Consider the following 22,555-nt stretch of genomic DNA (forward strand, 5'->3'; position numbering starts at 1 on the left):
AGGTTTTTTAAAATAGTTTCAAAGATTTATTTTTTCTGTGGTAGCAAGTTTTTGCAATAACCTTGAATGTGAATATCCAGGACCCTGTATGATATATCATGCTTAGGGTTTCAGGGTTAAGTCCTGACTGGAATATTCACTTACAAAGTCCAAGTTTCAACATAATGTTTATTTTGGCAATGCCCTGGGTTATCATTGGTCTCTGGGATACACAGTGCTACTTTGTATTCGCTAGCAATAGGGAAAGGAACCTTGTTTGGATTATCATAGAAACCCGCTTCACTGTGCATACCTATTATTTCCTCAGTTATTTGCAGATTAAGACCCTGGACCTCACAAACTCTATTTAAAGGTGAGTGACCTGATTATTTCATTTTTAATCTTAATATTTCAAAATCACAGATCATGATTTTAACAAACTCTTCCATGTATGAAAGTACATCACTCAAATGTACTTTCGTTCAAACGAAGAAATTACTTGTCTTTCTTTCAAACCAAGAAATTCCTTTGTTTAAATCTAAAACAAAAAAAAACACCAAATGTTCATTTTTTAAAATGTCCTCTCAGAGGACATTTGAGATCGAGTTTCTCTGTGAGTTAAACTACAGCTAAAAGTGAAGCAAACACATTCTTTAACCAAGGTCAATCGTGTGCCTAGACTCCCTAGCCTACTCTAGCAATGGTAAATATAATTTTTTGAGCCCCTGGGGCATGGACAAAAATAAAAATAGGAAATAAGTGATTTGAAAAGTTTACAAGAAGATGGACAGGAAGAACCCACAATTGGGAATAAACCAAAGCATCCTTTGAAATGTGTCAGGTTAGATGTGCTGAACTGCCTTGTGGACACATGGCTCATGTGAGTCAAAGACACCAGAAGCTAACAGGCTAGAATAAGGAGGACCTTCTTCTGAACTAGAATTCTCTACTGCTCACAAAGCCAGTTTCATGGTTGAATGAGATAACTGAATTTTAGAGAGTTCAGGAGGGGACAACAGAAATGAGAAGACTGCAGAATTGCTGCTCTTCTCCCACAGCCCTGAAGCCGAAGATGATTCTTAACTCTCCCTCCAGTCACTTAACATCTGATTCCTGTTGTATGACAATTGTAAACAAGTGGGTAAAATGCCAGCATGAACACAAGCTACCTCCAAAATATCTAGAGATATTAGAAATTAATAAATAAGGAAACATGTGGTGAGCTGTTTAAACAAAAAAAACTTTTATTTGAATAAAAATTTTCCTAACACAAAACAATTTTTATCCATAACTACAAAGTATTTTTAAATGAAAAGCTATAACTAGCTCTTCTTTTTCACCTCATCAAGAAAGTTTTAATGTTACCATCTTAATTTATAATGTTTTCCAAATTGCCTCAGAATACTTATAACTAAAGAAGAGATCAAAATATCTTACATAGGTTCTGTTCTTGCAGTTTTTGATGATAATTGAAATAAAATCTAGCTATACCTTCAAGCTTTTGTAAATTAAAACAGATAATATCTGATGAAAACTGAGAACTGATAATTTCTTCCAGTTCCACTTCTGCCAGTCATTTCCATGCTGACCACACATAAGCAACAACAACAACAAACATGAGTTTAGATTTTCTTTTTTTTATGAATATATTCTTTTTAAAATTCTAATTAGTTATACATGACCGTAGAATGCATTTTGACACATCATACATAAATAGAGTATAACTTCTCATTCTTCTGCTTGTACATGATATAGAGTAACACATGTAATGTAATCATATATGCACATAGGGTAATAATGTCCACTTTATTCTACATTCCTTCCTACCTCCATATCCCTTGGCCTCCCTTCACTCCCCCCTCTGTCTAATCCAAACATTATTCTTCCCTAGCCACGCCCAACCTTATTGTGAATTAGGAGCCACATATCAGAGACAACATTCAGCCTTTGGATTTATGGTTTTAGCTTATTTTGCTTAGCAGGATATTCTCCAGCTCCATCCATTCACCAGCAAATGCCATAATTTCATTCTTCATTAAGGTTGAGTAGTATTCTATTGTGTATATATACCACATTTTCTTTTATCTTTTCATCTGTTGAAGGGCACCTAGGTTGGTTCCATAGGTTAGCTATCGTGAATTGTGCTGCTATAAGCATTGATGTGGCTGCATCACTGTAGTATGCTGATTGTGAGTCCTTTGGATATATGCTGAGGAGTGGGATAACTGGCTCAAATGGTGGTTTCATTCCAAGTTTTCTGAGGAATCTCTATACCTCTTTCCATAGTGGTGCACCAATTTGCAGTCCCACCAGCAATGTATGAGGGTACCTTTTACCCCACATCCTTGCCAACATTAATTGTTGCTTATGTTCTTGATAATTGCCATTCTGACTGGAGTGAGATGAAATCTCAGTGTAGTTTTGATTTGAATTTCTCTAATTTCTAGAGATATGGAACATTTTTTTCCATATGTTTGTTTATCAATTGTATTTTTTTCGGTGAAGTGTCTATTCAGGTCCTTAGTCTATTTATTGATTGGGTTATTTATTTATTTATTTATTTTGGGGTGTTAAGTTTTTTGTTTATTTTTTTAGTTCTTTGTATACCCTGGATATTAATGCTCTATCTGAGATGCATGTGGTAAATATTTTCTCCCATTCTGTAGGTTCTCTCTTCACATTATTGATTGCTTCCTTTTCTGTGAAGAAGCTTTTTAGTCTGATTCCATCCCACTTATTGATTCTTGATTTTACCTCTTGTGCTTTAGGGTCTTGTTAAGGAAGTCAGTTCCTAAGCTGACCTGCTAACAATCTAAATCTACTTTTTTCTTCTGTTAGGCACAGGATCTCTTGTTTTAGTGTCTAAGTTATTGATCCACTTCAAGTTGACTTTTGTGCAGGGTAAGAGAAAGGGGTTTAATTTTATTTTGCTACCCATGGATTTTCAGTTGTTCCAGCACCATTTATTGAAGAGGCTATCTTTTCTCTAACGTATTTTTTGATACCTATGTCTAGTATGAGATAACTGTATATATGTGGGTTTGTCTCTGTCTTCTATTCTGTACCATTGGTCTATGTGTCTGTTTTGATACCAATACCATACCACTTTTGTTACTTTGGCTCTGTACTATAGTTTAAGGTCTAGTATTGTGATGCCTCCTGCTTCACTGTTCTTGCTAAGTATTGCTTTGGCTATTCTGGGTCTATTATATTTCCAAATGAATTTTGTGATTGCTTTTTCTTGTTTTATGAAGAGTGTCATTGGGATTTTAATAGGGATTACATTAAATCTGTATAATGCTTTTGGTAGTTTGGAGAATGTTAATTCTGCTTATCTGAGATCATGAGAGATCTGTCTGTCTTTAAACATCTTCTTCAATTTCTTTATTTAGTGTTCTGTAATTTTTTTGTAGAGGTCTTTCACCTCTTTTGTTAGATTACCAAATATTTTTTAGGATATTGTGAATGGAATGGTTTTCCTAATTTCTTTTGCAGTGGACTCATCACTGATATGTAGAAGTGCATTTGATTTATAAGTGTTGATTTTATATCCTGCTACTTTGCTGAATTCATTTATTAGTTCTAGAAGTGTTTTGGTGGGTTTTTTTTGAATATTCTAAATATGGAATCATGTCATTGGCAAATAGTAATAGTTTGAGTTCTTCTTTTCCTATTCATATCCCTTTAATTTCTTTCTTCTGTGTAATTGCTCTGGCCAGACTTTCAAGAACAATTTTGAATAAAAGTAGTGAAAGAGGTCATCCTTGTCTTGTTCCAGTTCTTAGAGGAAATATTTTCAATTTTTTTCCATTTAGAATGATGTTGGCCTTGGGTTTAGCATATATAGCTTTTAAAATGTTGAGGTATATTTCTACTATCCCTAGTTTTTCTAGTGTTTTGAGAACAAAGGGGTGTTATATTTTGTCAAATGTTTTTTCTGCATTTATCGTTATGATCATCTGATTCTTGTCTTTGAGTCTATTGATGTGATGTATTACATTTATTGATTTCCATAGGTTGAACCAACCTTCCATCCCTGGGATTAATCCCATTTGAATCTTTTTGATATGTTTTTGAATGCAATTTGCCATAATTTTATTGAGAATTTTTGCATCTATGTTCATCAGGGATTTTGGTCTAAAGTTTTCTTTCCTTTATGTGTCCTTACCTGGTTTTGGTATCTGGTTTTGTTATCAGGATGATATCACTAGCTTCATAGAATGAGTTGAATAGTTTCCTCTTTTTCTATTTAATGGAATAATTTGAGGAATACTGGTGTTAATTCTTCTTTGAAGGTCTTGTAAAACTAAGCTAAGAATCTATCTAGTCCTCGGCTTTTCTTAATTGGTAGGCTTTTGATGGCATCTTTTATTTCATTGTTTGAAATTGATCTGTTTAAAGGGTGTATGACCTACTGATTCAATTTGAGTAGGTCATATGTCTCTAGAAATTTGTTGATATTACAAGATTTTCTTTTTTATTGGAGTATAGACTTTCAAAATAATTTCTGATTATCTTCTGTATTTCAGTAGTGTCTGTTTTCATATTTCATTTTTCAGCATGAATTTTTAGTAATTTGAATTTTTCTCTTTCTCTTCATTAGCATGGCTAAGAGTTTATCAATTTTATTTATCTTTTCAAAGAACCAACTTTTTGTCAATATTTAGAGTTGTTTGTTGTTGTTGTTGTTGTTGTTGTTATAATTTCATTGATTTCAGCTCTGTATTTAATTATTCCCTGTATTTAATTATTCTACTGCTTTTGGTGTTGATTTGTTCTTTCTCTAGGGCTTTGAGATGTAATGTTAGGTCATTTATTTATTGACTTTCTATTCTTTTAATGGATGAGCTTAATGCAATAAATTTTCCTCTTAGCACTACCTTCACAGTAGCTCAGAGATTTTGATATATTGTATCAGTATTCTCATTTACCTCTAAGTATTTTTTATTTCATCCCTGATTTCTTCTGCTATCCATTTGTTATTCAATAGCATATTATTTAGTCTCTAGGCATTAAAATAGCTTCTATTTTTAAAATTTTATCATATCTAATTTCATTCCACTATAATCTGATAGTATTCAGAGTATTCTCTCTCTCTCTCTCTCTCTCTCTCTCTCTCTCTCTCTCTCTCTCTCTTTGTATTTGCTAAGAATTGCTTTGTGGCATAAGATATGGTCTATCTTAGAGGATTCATGTGCTGCTGAGAAGAAAGTGTATTCACTTGTTAATGGATGAAATAGTCTATATATGTCTGTTAAGTCTAAATTATTGATTATATTATTTAGTTCTGTAGTTTTTGTGTGTGTGTGGTTTTTATTTGGAGGATCTATCCAGTAGTGAGAGAAGTATATTAATGTCACCCAGGATTATTGTACTGTGGTCTTTTTGGTTCTTGAAATTGAGAAGGATTTGTTTGATTTATGTATACGCTCCATTGTTTGGAGCATAAATATGTATGATTGTTATGTCTTGCTGATATATAATTCCCTTAAGCAGTATGAAATGTCCTTATGAGTAACTTTGGCTTAAAGTCTATTATATCTGATATTAGGATAAAGTGTTTATGGTATTGCTTGTTTAGTCAATCCATGTGAGTGATATGTTTTTTCCCGTCTTTTAACTTGGGTCTGTGGATATCTTTGCCTGCTTGGTTTCTTTTCAGAATCTCTATCTCTTCACTGAAGTATTCTTTTACCTCCTGAATTTTCTCTCCAATTTCACTCCTTACATGGTCCTTTACTTCACAGAGCAGTTCAAGTATGTACATTCTAAACTCCTTCTCTGACATTTTTTTCCACTGTGGTGTCATTGGTCTCTATTGTTGGTGCATCTTGGTTGGTTTGGGACGATTTGTTCCTTTGTTTTTTCATGCTATATATAGCCATAAACCAAATAGCCCCTCCTACGACACCTACAGTATTGTCCCAATAAACAGAAATGAAGTGCTTAGTTATTGTCTATGATAAAATCAGTGAGTTTGCAAAAGGGTTTACAATTTCAGATGGTGGACAAAGAAAGAACAGGAGTGGTGTAGGATGGGATGTTTATGAGGAAGGAAGAGAGAGGATAGAAGTAAAAAATTATAAGAGTGAAAGAGGGAATAATTGAGGTTGATTTTTAGCAGGAAAAGAGAGAATCAAGGGAAACAGATACATGAGAGAAATATATATAAAATAAAAAAAATTTAAGTTTAAAAATAAAAAGAAAAAGGTATAAATGAAAGAATGAAAAACAAAACTGAAATATAATATTCAGACATCCCATTTTAGATATTTCCTGTGAGTCTCCAAACTAAGTGATACTGTGTTATAAAGCTGCCTGCCAAGTGGTATCAGTTACAGCACAAATGATGATAAATTCTTACTGGGCCACCTTAAGTACAATTTCAGGACACAGTCTGTTCTTGACCAAAACATCAGGTGGCACATAACTGATGCATGAAAAATAGTTGATTTCAAAAACAGTAGAAATGTGAGCAAAAAGAAAAGAGAAAAGAAAGATCTTGATGAAAAATTGAACAGTGTGTTTCTATTGGAGTTCAAGTTTCTCAGCTTCCTTTTGCAGCAGTCAGGTGCTATTGTCATCTGTTCTGCAACAGGGCGGATCAAGGCTGGGTCCCGTGACCTGTGGGCAGGCCACAAAGCTGCAAGTGATGGGCCCAAGGAGAGATTGGAGACTCTGGAGAGCTGGAGGGACCTATTGGGTTCTGGACTGGACTCAGGGAGTGGTGGACCCTGTACTGGGAAGGGAGGGAGCAGGGGACAAGGCTGTACTGGGTCCTGGCCAAGTGCTGGCCCTAGGTGGGCCCCAGGAACCTGGTGAGTGCTGGACAGGCTGGCTGGGCAAGCTGGAGGCAAAATGCCCTAACACCCTCTTCGAACCTTCTGACTTCTACCCACTGTAACTAGTCCCTCAGTCCCCAGGAGCCTCTGGGATCATGGAGCTGGGGAGAGCCCAGCTTTCTCCTGCTTCTAATCTGTTTTCATATAGGGTGAAGCGCAAAATCATGGATGTGGGTTTCCAGTTCCCTTAGGCTCTGTCACCCTGCAGTCTCAGGATGGATCCTGGATCTCGAACCAGTGGAGAGGCTTTTTGGGTTTTTTGTTTTTTGTTATTTAATATGTATCTTATTAATGAGTAAAATAGTCTCTGGATAGGCTAAGGCAGACAGGCCCTTCAGAATCAGGAATTTTCTCTTTAGACCTTGGGGAGATGTGTTATTCCTGCTGTTTGAGTTCTGGGTAGCTGAGCTAAGAGAAATGCTGCCTCACGCTAATCCATCATCTTGAGAACCCTGGTACTCTCATTTGAGTTTAGGTTTTCTTACTGAAAACTTTTCTGTATGAGAAGAACTTAATTTCAACAATGGGGGTGGTAAAGGCAGGATATCTCTAATGGGTCTAATGTTTGACAGAGAAGCTTCACATTGTTTAGGACCCTCAGCTCCCAAGGGCCCTGATAAAAGCCAGTGAGAAAAAGAAAAAAAGAAAAAAACACTCAATCTGGAACTCAGGTTAGGTATTTAGGACTCACACCATTCAGTCTCATCTCAACCTAGATTCTTTCTGGTGATTCTTGACCCAGTCATTCTGGGATGCTGAGAAAAAACAGGACGTGAGTTGTTTACTAGGAAACCACAATCAGCAGGTGAGTAGAGTGATCTTTAGAGGAGATTCTCATTTTTATTATTGAAAAAGCTTAGGGATGTAGCAGTTTATCTATGAGTTGGATGAAAAAGCTTGGATAAAAAGCATGAATGGTACTGGGAAGGGAGGGAGTAGGGGACCAGGAGACTCACAAGAAAAATATATAGGTCCCTCCACCCTCCCCAGACAGTGATAATGGTTTCTATTTCTATGTACTGTCCAGCAGCACAGAATGGACACTTAAATATGTATGGATTCCATTTTAAATTGAAGGACATATTCAGCCATATGCTAATCGATTTGGTTACTTTTATTCCATCATTTTTCTCTCAGCTTGTAGAAGACTTCAAAAAGGGTACTGATTTATTAATAAGAAATGCTCTCATTTCTGAGCATATTGGCAAAACACTTCTTATCTACCCTTGATATCTTGTTTTAAACCAAGATTTATGAAATGATTAACCCCATTTTATTTTTATCAAAGTATCCTTTCATCACAATTCAGAAACATAAACTAATCCTGTTAAAATGCAATCAGAAGCTCAGCCTCTAAGACACTTGAGGGAGCTATATATCCGTAGGGCAATTTGGCAGTATTAATAATTTGAAATTTATAAATCACTTGACTGAACCATTCTATTGCTAGCGATATACTTGCTGGCTCCATGGACATACAATAAGCATATGCCAAGATATAAGTACCAAGATACTGCAGCATGTGTACTGAATGCCCACAGAAAGGATAATGATTAAATCCAATACATCATCCATAAGGTATAAAATATCCTATCATCTCCTTTGATATATATATATATACATATACATATACATATGTATATATATCCTATAAAAAAGAGGAAACAGTGATTATATGTGTGCAGACCTGATGACAGGTATACAAGAACCCAGGTTTTATTTCCACAACCACACACACACACACACACACACACATACACATTTTATTCTGTTTATAATTTTCAAATGTAGAGATGGATTTCCATTTGGTTGCATTGTAAGGTGTGTCAATTTTCTTCATACATTTCTATATTTTCAAAATACAATAACCAATATCAAATAAAAATAGACTAAATGAATTATGTCTTTTAAAAATAAATCTGAATCTTGAGAAACCTAATTTTCCATTTTGATCCATGATTACTACAAACTAGTGATAAACCAGTCTTGCTGCATGCTGTCACTCTTGCAGAAGCAACAGGTGACTCCTGGACAGACAAGTCCAACCCTAAGGGCTATGAAATATGCACAGTCTGCTAGAAATTTTTAGACTAGTATTATGCTGAAGTGGCAAGAAGAATAGGCCCAAATTGCATGATTCCAACCTGTTTCTAAAATTTATCCTGGACTTACTGAATTCAGCAAATATTTTTATTCAATATATGCTATGTTTGCTTTCATTCTTTGAAATGCTGAAATGAACAAAAGGAATAGGATAGACCATCGTGGTGTTTGCATTCTGTTGAGGGAAGATAAAAGGAAGAGGAGACATATTTAAACTTAACTAATAATGTATTAAATGTAAATAAAATTAAATATAAATCATGTACTATATTAGAAGCAGATGTATAACAGAAAATAAAGCAGTAAAGGTACATAGGAAACACTAGTAAAAATTGCTGTTTCAAATACTATGGTCAGAAATCAGATTTTATTTGTAAGAAGCAAAGTAACTAAAGCTGTATTTCTAAATATTTTGCAAATAAATAGCCTTATTTAATATCAAAACATATTTTTATACATATTTAATGAAATTCTGATCAAAATCCCAATGGCATTCCTCAAAACATATTTTTAATCTTTATTTGCTATAAATTGGGAAACTCTTCATTTTTTTAATGCATGACTAACAGTTGCTATTAAATTTGTAACACCTTTTTAAATAAGTAACATTTTTATATTTTTCTGTTATTTTACAAATTATGTAAAATAAATATGTACAGTTATACACCACCTGCTGTTTTGGTCAAGAATGGACTGTGTCCTGGAATTGTATTTAAGAGGAAACAGTAATTATATGTGTGCAGACCTGGTGACAGGTATACAAGAATATATCACCATTTATGCTACAACTGATACCACTTGACAGGAAGGTTTACAATACAATATCACTTAGTTTGGAGACTCACAGGAAATATCTAAAAATTTTTATTTATATATTAATGCATATTACCATACTGATCATATTACCCAGTCCATACTATTAGAAGTATGCAAATAATGAAAGTTAATTTTGATGATGTCATGAACAGAACAAAATTGTAAGATGGAATCTGTTGCAAATAATCATAATTCTTTAAAAAAATAAAATTGGCTTTAAAATCATGCCAATAGTTCCTCAATAACTACAGAAGCTAAATGTACAGGCTCATGAAATTATTGTATGTCACTCTTTTTGGTTTTATTTCCATATTTTACTGATGCACTATACTTAAAAATAATAATGGGATTTGTTGTTGCATATTTATACATGCACAAAATAAAACAATATAATTTGGTCACTATCACTCCCTAGTATTTCTCCATTCCTGCCCCGGCTCCCCACTCCTGATCTCCTTCTTCTACTCTACTGGTCCTCCTATCTTCATTCATCAACACACACCTTGATTTTCCTTTCTCTTCTCTAGTTTCCACATATGAGAGAAAACATATGACTCTTGACTTTCTGAGTATAGTTTATTTCACTTAACATAATGCCTTCAAGGTCCATCCATTTTCCTGAAAATGATATAATGTTATTCTTTTTGTAGCCTAGTAAAATTCTATTGTGCATATATATACCACATTTCTTAATCTATTCTTCCATGGATGGTGGTTCCATTCCTAGTATTTTGAGGAAACTCTATAGTGATTTCCATAGTCACTGTACTAACTTACAATCCCACCAACAGTCTAAAATTGTTCCTTTTACTTTGCATTCCCTCCAGCATTTATTATATTTGTATTTTTTCTGTATTTTTATTGGTACATTATAGTTGTACATAATGGTGGGATTCGTTGTTACATATTCATAATATTCACAATATAACAATATGATTTGGCCAATATCATTCCCCAGTATTTCCCCTTTCCTTCTATTCTAACCCTCGGGTCCCTTTCCTCTACTGATTTTCCTTCCATTTTCATGAGACACCCACCCCAACACACATACATTTTGGTTTTCCTTTTCCCTCTCCAGTTTCCACATAAGAGAGAAAACAAATGACCCTTGGCATTCTGATTTTGGCTTATTTCGCTTAATCTAATAGTATCAAGTTCCATTCATTTTCCTACAAGTAGCAAAAATTCCTTTTTTCTTTTTGTCTCTTTTTTCAATGAACATAGAATCACTTGATTGTATTAATATTTAAATATAGCAACTGTAAAACATAACAAAGTTGTCACATACAATATCACATTAACATTTATATGAAATAGAAAATATTACAAAATAACATTAAATAATACAAGAACAAAAGCTAAGTAAGATTTTATTTAATGTGATGAATGTGTTTTCCTGTTCAAAAGCTCCTTCCAGTCAGGAGCACAGAAGATAACACTATTTACATACCTATCACACCATTCAGCCCATTTCTTCCTTTGATTTTAACTGGGTTAAATTGAAAACTCCAGCTCACACTAATTAGTTCTCATGAATAGTAGTAATAGCAGGATACTCCTTCTACCTAGCAAAGGAATATCTTCTGAAATGCTGATAAACTTAGGGTCTCAGGAATGGGGATATAGCTCAGTTGGTAGAGTGCTTGCCAAACATCCACAAGGATCTGGGTTCAATCCCCAGCACCACCAGGAAAAACAAAGCAAAACAAAACAAAAAAACCTAAGGTTTCATAATTGTGTGCCAGTATATATGAAGAACTAAGCTGCAGTAATTCATTTTCTTCTCCAGACACTAAGTTTAGCCCAATTTTTGCTTCAGGGTTTCAAAAAGCAAATAGATCTTTTTTTAATATTTATTTTTAGTTGTAGTTACACAGAATACCTTTATTTTATTTGTCTATTTTTATATGGTGCTGAGGATTGAACCCAGGGCTTCACACATACTGGGCGAGTACTCTACCACTGAGCCATAACCCCAGACCCCAAAAAAAGCAAATAGATTTTTTACCAACTGTTTTCCCTCAGTGTCTCAAATTTCTCTACTGGAAATAAATGGTTGAAAGTTTGAGATAGAGAGGTAAGAAACAACAATATCTCTAATTTAATTTCTTTCAAATTTCTTTCCTTAACAATATTCTCTTCAATATGTTGTAAAAACCTTGGGAACACGTAGTAGCTTTTAAGCCTTGCATGCCATAACAATGTCTTTTGGAATGTTTGGATATATTCAGCATGTTGAAATACATCATTGTTTTCTCCTATAATTTTAAACTCACCTCATTAAAAATGTCAAAAATATCATTTGAGTATGACAATTTTATTACCCAAATATCATCTTCAAAAAATTTGCTAAATTATTATTTTTGGGGGGAGGTGGGTACCAGGAATTGAACCCAGAGTCTCCTAACCACTGAGCCATATCCCCATCCCTTTTTATATTTTATTTTGAGACAAGGTCTTACTAAGTTGCTAGGCCATGGCTAAGTTGCTGAGGCTGGCTTTGAACTTGCCATTCTTCTGCCTCAGACTCCTAAAATGATGGGATTACAGACAGTTCTGTATCTCATTCCTGAGTTCATAAACCCTGGTTAATATTTTCACTTGAGAAAACCAACAAACTTTGGGATGATGCAGTACATGCATATGATTAGTTCCAATTATGAACAAACTGTCTCAAGAAGCTAGCTATTCAGTGAGTTTCCTTTAATAACATTAACAGCATTTACTGCATTTTCCAATTCTACCTTGAGACTCTAATGGAATTTCTCTGGATGCTAAAGCTTCATGACTTATGAAACAATGATTCCACACAGCACCATTATTAGTAACTCCCAGCAACTTTTTAATTGCTCTGCTATGTTTTCCAGTTATTCTTGCTGGTCTATCACTTGTAATTACTTTATAGTTTTTCCAGTTGAATTTATATTGACCCACAATGCGCTTTCATATTTCTGTATCAAATTCACTTGGATGTGAGTTTAAATTTAAAAGGTACAAAAAAATCCTTCATAAAATCTAACATAAACTAGAAGGGCTGTGTAACTTCCAATATCAGTGTTTCCATCCAGCTGGATTGCAAAATTTACACCAGATTGTAACCAAATAATAAGTGTTGTTTCTAAATGTACTGCAATAGTCCAATTTCCAAGAGATATTGTTTACCACTAAGTACAGGTTTTTTGTTTGTTTTGTTTTGTTTTCAGGTTCCATTACTTCCCCTTACCTTCCTCTCCTCCATCCCCCTATTTCCTTTACTCTATTGACTTTTTTGCTATTTTCCTACAGCTCTTAAAAAAAAAGTATTATGAATGTACATAATGCTGAGACTCACTGTGGCATATTCATATTTGTTATTCCCTTTTCTTGTCTCTCCTCCCTCCCCACCACCCCCCTCTTTCTCTTCCACTGACCTTCTATTTTGATGGAATCCTCCCACCCCCACTAATTTTCTCTCTTTTCCTTTAGACTGTCTTCTGCATAGGCATAGTTTTTAATTTATCAGCTGAATTATCATCAAAATTATAATATACCAAACATGCTGGAAGGACAATTTTCTTCAACAGTTGTCTGAACCTTTTCTTGATTGGTAAGAAAATATGATGACAATAAGATCTTCTCCCCATTAGCAGTAGGCCAATGAAGAAAAAATGTGTTGATATCTTTATGTCTTTTTTCTTCCTTGGAAATATTCAAGAGGCTTATATCAAATGTTCAGTATGCTGAGTTTCTAAGTATCTTTTTAATTTTGAAGGTTTTAAACTTTCATTTGCAAGAATATTATTACAAATAACACACTGAGGTCTATCATTTTCAAAAGGTTTTTCACATTTGATAAAACCATATTTTAAGTAATCTTCATTATAATATTTTGTACTTACTTTTTCCTTTTTGAAATGTGATTCAAATGAAGTTGAAGTTGGAAGATTACAGTCAATATTTTGCTCAGTATTGTCAACTTTTATAATTACAGATCCAGAACACATTTTCTATATATTTCATTCATTATCCTTTTTCTTTTTATAAAGACATGATCCATTTTAACAGTAATTTATTCTAGTTTGCATAAAGTATAATAATTGCTGCTAACTCAAAGAAAGAAAAAATATAGGTACCATCTTTCCAAAAAATGAACTCAAAGTTTGCAAATGAACTGAGTTGACTATCTCAGATTTTTCATCTCGCTGAGAGTCATGTTAATATCAAGCTATACTGCACAACAGTATACTTGCTGTGAACACTAAGTGACACCTGCAAGCAAAGGTAGCAAATCATCCCTTTGCCGATATATATATTCTACTCATCCTATCTCTTCCATCAAATACTTTTCTTGTACATTAAAATGTACCTCCAAATTCCTTGAAACATGCACAATTTAGGCCAAGGGTCTACACAAAACTTTTGGATATTTTATATTTTATTTTATTTTAAAAAGTTGTTCATTATGATTCACAGAATTGATTTCATGAGTCATTAATGGGCCACACATATGCTGCAGTACAATGCAGTGTTTGTTACTATAATTCTGTAATATGTCTCCAGCATTGATTTTTTTTTAGTTCTGAGAAGAATGCCATTGATATGTTCATGAGGATGGCATTAAATCTGTGTATTGCTTTTGGTAATGTGGCCATTTTAATATTAATTCATCCTATCCATGAACAGAAGAGGTCTTTTCTTATTATAGTGTATTTTGCAATTTCTTTCTTCAGTATTCTATAATTTTCATTGTAGAGCTTTTTCATATGCTTCATTAATTTTATTTCTGGTATTTTATTTTGTGGGTGGAAGGGTATTATTGTGAATAGGATTGTTTTCCTGATTTGATTTCAGCAAATTTATTATAGGTGTATAAGAAAACTATTGATTTTTTGTATGCTGATTTTGTATCCTGTAAGTCTGTAACACTCCTAAATGTCATTTCTAATTCGAAAAGCTAATTTTTATTGAATGATGAATCTAAGCTAAGGATTGTTCTAAGCTTTCTTATTTAATTCTAACAAAAACTTTACAAAAGAGGTAAAAGTATCATGTTGTAGATAATGAAACTGAGAGAAAAAGAAGTTAGGTTGATGGAATTACTCTTTTTGAAGTGAGAGTCACTATATTAATCCAGAAATATTGTGTATATTTATATCTATAAACATGTATATCTGCATATATATATATACACATCTGTATGTGTATATATATGTATGTATGTATGAATCCTGTTGCATTTTGCTAGCTATATGAAGATCCAATTGGCAATATTTGGGGGCATACATGGTTTTGCAAATAATTGACAGATGCTCATGTGTCTAGAGCACATAGTAGGGAACCACTGGTAGAGGTTTTCATTGGCATATATGGATCAGACTCTCTTGTGGCCTGGATTGTAGAGCTCCAGGCAGCTTGATGCTCCATTAACACAATAATTAGTGTTGCTGGAAATTCAGTGAAGGAATGCACGTCACCCAAGAACCAGGAGTCTTGAAGTCTTCTCATTCTGTCTCAATCCTTTTCCTCCTCCTTGCACCTCATTTTCATCTCCATAATGAGAAGGAGTTTGACTTACAGGTTTTGAAGATCCATTCCAGCTATAATTTCTGTGACTCCATGCATAGTGGAGACAGACAGCGAACTCTCTTTAGCAGGTTTTTAGGATGCACAAAAGTAGCCCACGCTACTTTCCCCAGTCCCCCAAAAATCATAAAGCGGAAATGTAATTATGGGTACTTCCCACATAAAATGAGCAGTCACTTTGAGAAAAAAAATAAGATTACATAAATCTCTAACATTTTATGGAATGGAATGAGTTACAGATATTTACTACATACTCTGTCTTGTATTCTACCCCTACAGTTCAAAGAAAGTTAATATAATATACTGGATCTTATAGCCATGGTAATCTCCACCCCCAAAAATCTTTAAAATCAAACTTGTACTCATAAGCACATGAATTTGTATGTTCACATGCCTTAAGGAAGGTAGAAAATGCAAATGTTTCCTAAAATTACATTTGAGTCTGTGACTTAGAATGACTTGTAGTGTTATCCCCAACAAATATTGAATATGTATTACATTATTCCACCTCAGGGCCTGGAGGCTCTCAAGACATGGCCAGACACTTCATCTTCTATTTCATCCTGCTGACTGCGCTGATTGACAGAGCGCAATGCTGCTTCTGTGATCACTACCCATGGACTCAGTGGTCCAGTTGCTCAAAAACCTGCAATTCTGGAACCCAGAGAAGGCAGAGGTAGGTGTGAGTTATGTAGTTTTTATGTCCTGGGAGACCTTGAGGATGGAGAGAACAGTATCAGAGGTGCCACACTAAGATATAGGGAAAAATATATCTCAAACAAGAGCTAATAAATTTGAATGGAATTTGAAATCTTTTGCACATAAAGTTAAAACAAAGCCTACTTTTTTCATATTTTTATTTGTACTTGTTTTTATTCTTCCATATTTTTATTTGTACTTGTTTTTATTCTTCCATATTTTTATTAACGCATTATAGTTTTTCATAATGGCGGGATTTGTTGTTTACATGTTCGTAAATGCACACAATGTAACAATATAATTTGGCCCAACATCACACCCCATTTCTTCCCCTTTCCCTCCCTCCTCCCTTCTCTTGGTTCTTTTCTTCTATTCTATTGATCTCCCTTCAATTTTCATGAAATCCCTCCTAAAACCTTTCTTCACCTTTTCTTCTCTAGCTTCCATATATGACAGAAAACATAACAACCCCCCGACTTTCTAGTTTTAGCTTATTTTGCTTAACATAATGTTTTCAACTTTCATCCACCCTCCTGTAAATGACATCATTTCGTTTTCCTTTGTGGCTGAATAAAGCTCCCATCATGTATATACAACATTTTCCTTATTCATTCATCTGTTGATGGACACTTAGGCTGGTTCTACAGTTTGGCTATTGTGAATTGTGAGCAAAGCCTACTTTTGTTCTCTCTATAAAAACAAAGGACACCAAAAAAGTTAATTAAGAATCTGTGTGATATCTTCAGTTGACTGACTTACTCAGAATTGCTTCGCAAGCTTTTTTCAAACAACATATAACTCTGCTTGCTTACAGTGAGTAAGTTAGTTACAAAGAATTTTCTACTCATTAAACTGAGCTTAACAGGACCTCAGTTGAGCAGCACTGATTGTTGGCATACACAAGATGGCAAGAAAACTGTTACTTGATAGGATGTAGTATTTAGTCTTTTCACCAATTCATATTACCCACCCCTCATAATTTCTGTAACTCTGTTAAATGTTTCTGTACCATGGAGATGCTCACATGACTTGAGAGAGAAGGGCATATGGTTAATCTGTTTTAACTATTATAACACATTTTACAGACTTATTTTAGAAAGCTATTTTTACATATGTAGTGTGAATCTCATGAAAAGTACCAGTTGACTTCCAATAAATCATTCACTAAGTGTATGAAAAAAGATTTGCTTATAATACTCTTCTACTCAAGAGTCCTTCAGGACCTCTCTACCTACCCAGTAAAGTACAATATATGCCATGCCTCTCAATCACACACTCCTTCCTGGATGGTCATACAAGCTTCTCACTCTCTCTTTCAGCTCTAATTTTGTCATTCCCTCTGAATACCTTACGTCTTCTATCTGGGGAATTCACATACATTAATCAAGATGTCTCTCCTGTCACTTTGTATTTAGATCTTCAGCCTCACATTATCCTGACCCTGTCTGAATCATTGTACTTACACAGTTTGTTTTCACCTTTTAAGAAATTTACAGGGATTTTCTTTCCTGTCTTCTTTCTTTTCTTTTCCTTCCGGTCCTTTCCAGGAGATCTATCAGACCAGCTTCATGAATGTGACCAGTACAGTGGCACAGACCCCCAAGCTTAGAATGGCTTCATGCTTGGCTACGTGATCTGTCATCACTGTCTTGAAATTCTTTGCTTTGGAACAAGATCTCTCTCTCTCTCTCTCTCTTTTTTTTTTTTCATTTTGTACTGGGCCTCAAAAATTCTGGAGCTGATCTGAGTTCCTAGTGTGTAAACCGTAAGTATGCCAACCTGCCCAAATTCCCATGAAAACTTGCTCTTCTTTTATTCTCTGTAATGTTCAATGACATTTTTTTTTACAGAGTTAGAGCCAAAGTGAATAACTCTAAGCAAATTTTTTCCTTATTGTTGCAGACAAATAGTAATAAATAATTACTATTGGGATAACTCATGTGACCAGCTTTGTACCAAAGAGGAGACCAGGCTATGTAACTTGCAAACATGTCCTATCAACTGCCTCTTGGGAGATTATGGGCCGTGGTCAGACTGTGACCCATGTATTCAAAAACAAGTAAGTAACGCATAGACTCACCCAGGATATCTGAATCACAACCCTAGTAGTTCTCTGATCCCTGATAGGTTTAACAACATAGAAATACTAAATTGCTTCAGATTCTAAAAATAAACTGTTCCACTACCCCTGGGAGAATTTTTTCATTTAGCAGTTTATTTTTGGAGGGGGTGGAAGAAGGGATTCACTTTATATGCCTTGCTGTCTTATGAATACCAAAAGGAAATTCCACTTCCAGGATTGCTCTTATTTTTATGCATATCTGAATTGCACTGCCTTTGCCTTCTGAGAATTTTGAAAGAGAAATCAGGTACAGATTCCAATCCAATGCTTCAAACTAACCAGAGGTGAGAGGAATGAATCAAAAGCCTGACTTTTTGCTCTACCTCTAAATCACCTCTCCCCGTAGGAAAGTCCCCCATTATGTTTATTGTTCCCAGCTGCAATATTTACCCACCTCATGCTCATTCCTGTAAGGGCATTGACCCATGTGAACCCAGTCAGGGTCATGTGTGCTGAGTATGCACATTTTAGAGAAGAAAATGAAACTCATGTATGGAGCACACATTCTCTGAGAAAAACTATTCTGGGTCCCTTACATGTACCACTTTATTCAAACTTCACATCACATAATATTTTTCTACCCATTTTATAGAAGAGTAAGTTATAGCTCATTAAGGGTTAAATAAGTTGCCCAAGAATATATACCATTAATTAATGAAGCAGCTACATTTTGAACTTGAACTTTTCCATTGTCAAAGTCAATACTTGTTAGTCTTGTCATATTTCTATCCTTCCCTGACTCTCCATTTTACTACTCACCATTTAAAATCCTTTTAAAGTGTGGAGATTGTGTCAACCTTAGTTTCCATGGTGACTTCCTTATGCAAAAAGAACCTCAAAATCCTTTCATATCTCTCACCTCACAAAGTCTTTGAGATATAGAAGGACTATTGTTATTGCTTGGAAGAATTTACTGTGCTCAAGAGATGCTCAGTAAACATTTGATGTTGATGCAATTTAGAATTATTATTTCAGACTCAAAGGAAGCTTTAGAAATCATTTTGCCCCACTTCTACATTTTACACGTCGGGAAACTGAGGTCCAAGAAGGTAGTGGTTTCCCTAAATATGCACAATAATGAAACTGCAGGAATTGCTAATAAAACTTAAGAAACACCACCACAGGAAGAATCACCACTGTAACTGGAAATGCATTTAGATGCATTTTGACCTTCGCCCTGCCTTGAAGTTACTTACAGTTTTCTCCTTTCCTTTTAGACTAAAGTTAGATCTGTCTTGCGTCCTAGTCAATTTGAGGGACAACCATGTACAGAGCCCCTGGTGACCTTCCAACCATGCATTCCATCTAAGCTCTGCCAAATTGAAGAGACTGACTGCAAGAATAAATTCCGCTGTGACAGTGGTAATGTACTTTTGTAAAATGTTCAGTCGCCATAAAAAAAATGACCTGACTAAATCAAAGCTAGTACAACTGACTACTTGTTTACCAAGTAGTAGTGCTAAGGCCCCTACAGAGAGAAGAATGGGAAAAAAATAAAGGCACATTTTTTAAAAAATTGGCTATTAATAAACACGACTGTATATAAGAATAATTGAAAAGAGGTAACAAATTAAAAATATTAATAGTTTATTAAGACAATAATATTGAAATATGTTAGAGGGATGACTTGAAATGATGTAGCAAATTTTCTAGATTGACTCAAAGGAAATTCCAGAAGACAAGATGAAAATGATTTGAATGATGGTAACATTATCTATAAGTCCAATCCTCTTCACATGCATGAAATCTGATATCTAAGTATCATATTATAATCAAATCTGGACTATATTAATCTTATGTATTCTTTTGTTAATTAACAGCTCTTTAATGGTTACCATTTTGAATATTCTACATCAGATTTCTGCAAACTTTTCAGTAAAGGACCAGATGGCAAATATTTTAGCTTTTGTAGGCCATATGGTCTATCTTGCTACCCCTCTGCTCTGGCACTGTAGCACCAAAGCTGTCCTTGACAGTATATAAACAAATGAGCATGGCCATGCTCCATTAAAATTTTATACAGAAACAGGTCAGTGTTAGCACATGAGCCCTCATTCACTGACCTCCTGTCTAAACAGTCAATGTGAAGTTACAACTAAATTAGATATCAGATGAATGAACTCTATATCATTTCTATGTACTCTGGGATCTACTGAAAAGTAAAGTATTTATAACAAGATAGCAAATTTCAAATTCCTTAGAAAATTTACCCAAGAGCTTGGAATTAACCCTCCCCCCACAACCCCCACCGCCTGCTTAATAGTCCCTGCCTCTTGCCTTTAGCTTTGCCAACATTTCTGGATGTCAGGCAGAAATTCTGATGTCACACTTTCCCTTTATGCTACCCCAATTCTGGGAAATGAGAGTGGGATTTGGGTAGGGAAATATACATCATGTCTGCATGAATAAGGTCATGTCACAAATTGACTTGAAGAGAAAAAACAAACAAAATTTTAATGACAATGGCTGAGGGTGATACAGATGAGAGCATTACATTCAGAATATTAACCAGGTTTCAACTGCGTGAATATTTCGGTGAAATTGGCACAGTTGCATTAAAATAGTTTGGAAATAATAATCTAGTTTATATATATTATTAAATTAAACTATAGTTATACAATAATGATAGAATAATTATGTTATCTTTTTAATTTTTTAGTTATAGATGGACACAATGCCTTTATTTTATTTATTTATTTTTATGTGTTGCTGAGGATGGAACCCACTGCCTCACACTTGCTAGGCAAGCGCTCTACCACTGAACCACAATCCCAGCCCCAATAATTATATTGTACATCATGTACCATATTGAAACTTTCATACATGTTTCCAGATCATCCCACATTTTGGGATGATGTGACAAATTGAGTTAAAATCAAGATTTAGAACTGAAGTACAATTATTTGAAGCTGTAAAGATGGTTTTTGCAACAAATAACCAGGAAAGGCTCCTTTATTACAGTAGATGTTATGAAATTCATTACAAAAGAGTTTTGAATAAGCCAAAAATATTCACAAGCTTGAGACGGCTTTTGATTTATCCATGAATCACCAGGACACAATGACTGATTTCAGAAAAGTTAGCCGTATAAGTACAGCTAGTTTCCAATTCACCAGTTATATGTCCATAGACATTTTTGATGGAAAACACACACATACACACACACACATACACACACACAAATATACCACACACAACTCCAAACCCTGCATTATTGCATGTCTGTAGTATTTGGTAAGCAGATAATACCCAGAGCTCCCTGCTGCCCAGACCCATTTACCCAGAACTTTTAGATGTCCCCACAGTCCAGCCACTGACTGGTTAGCTCTCAGCACAAGTATGGTTGATATCCTTTCTGATTTAGGGATTCCATGGCTTTTTGTCTTTAACTATTCCATTGTAGGTGATATGCTATTGTATGGTCCTTTTAAAAACCCACTAATGCCACTGGGAATGAGAATGAGGGTTTGGATGGACAATTGTTTGCCTGACTTGGGATGTTATTTGGCCCTCACTTAACAAGAATTAGTTAAAACTAATACTCTATATTAAACAGACTCACCTTGTTTTATTTCCTCCCTCATTATCACTGTACAGACTATCCCATGAGTCCCCAAGATTAAATATATTATTTTAATGTACACATGGATTTTGAGACTTCTTCATAAGACTAATTCCCATGCCCTGTGAGCACTTCTCTCTCAAAGCCCTAATTTTAAGCATCAAAGACTAGAGAATTTGCAACTGATCAAAAAAAAAAAAAAAAAAAACAGTGCAAGTATAGCGGGTTTTCGATTGACCAGCAATATGTTCATAGCTATTGATAAAACAGAACAAAATAAAACAACCCTGGTATTGCAGTAACAGAAATCAGTTCAAGTAGGCAGGAAACACCTGAACAACATCTAAAAGACTGCATATTTCCAAGGGTCAGTATATACAGTAATCACCCCCTATCCACAGTTTCACTTTCATGGTTTTAATTTCCCATGGTCAACCACAGTCCAAAAATACTAAAGGAAAAATTAAAGAAATAAACAATTTTTAAATTTTAAATTGCACAATTACATTTTATTCTGAATAGAGTGATGAAATCTTGTGCCATTACATTTTGTCCTGTCCGGGACATGAATCTTCCCTCTGTCTAGTATATTCACACTGTATACACTACCCACCCATTACTTTCAGTTATCAGATCAACTACCAACTCGTGGAAATTCTTGTGTTTACTAAATCATTAATAATGTACTCCAAAGCTCTATAGTAGTGGTGGAAATTCAGATATGTCAAAGAGAAACCATAAAGGGCTTCCTTTAAGTGAAAAGGCAAAAGTTCCTGACTTAAAGAACATTTTAAAATAGTAAGCTGAGGTCGCTAAGATCTAGGATAAGACTGAATCTACTATCGATCAAATTATGAAGCAGGAAAAAGA

The 22,555-nt window shown here is 34.6% G+C and overlaps 1 protein-coding gene across 4 annotated transcripts in view; it reads left to right on the forward strand.

Annotated features, from left to right (window-relative positions):
* The first annotated feature begins 201 nt into the window (after positions 1 to 201).
* C6 (complement C6) overlaps positions 202 to 22,555 on the forward strand; it is a 79,297-nt gene continuing 56,943 nt past the window's right edge. For 2 of the 4 annotated variants that reach the window (XM_015490475.2, XM_048814026.1), the window contains exons 1-4: positions 202 to 352; positions 15,816 to 15,978; positions 17,904 to 18,060; positions 19,341 to 19,485. In XM_015490475.2, the coding sequence (XP_015345961.1) occupies positions 15,836 to 15,978; positions 17,904 to 18,060; positions 19,341 to 19,485 (445 nt within the window). In that variant the 5' untranslated portion in view covers positions 202 to 352; positions 15,816 to 15,835. Of the gene's footprint in view, positions 353 to 11,765; positions 11,818 to 13,205; positions 13,327 to 15,815; positions 15,979 to 17,903; positions 18,061 to 19,340; positions 19,486 to 22,555 lie in introns of all 4 variants that reach the window. The other 2 variants (XM_048814027.1, XM_048814028.1) reach the window with 2 other exon arrangements.

Source organism: Marmota marmota, unplaced genomic scaffold, assembly GCF_001458135.2.
Source record: "Marmota marmota marmota unplaced genomic scaffold, marMar, whole genome shotgun sequence".
Taxonomy (NCBI): domain Eukaryota; kingdom Metazoa; phylum Chordata; class Mammalia; order Rodentia; family Sciuridae; genus Marmota; species Marmota marmota.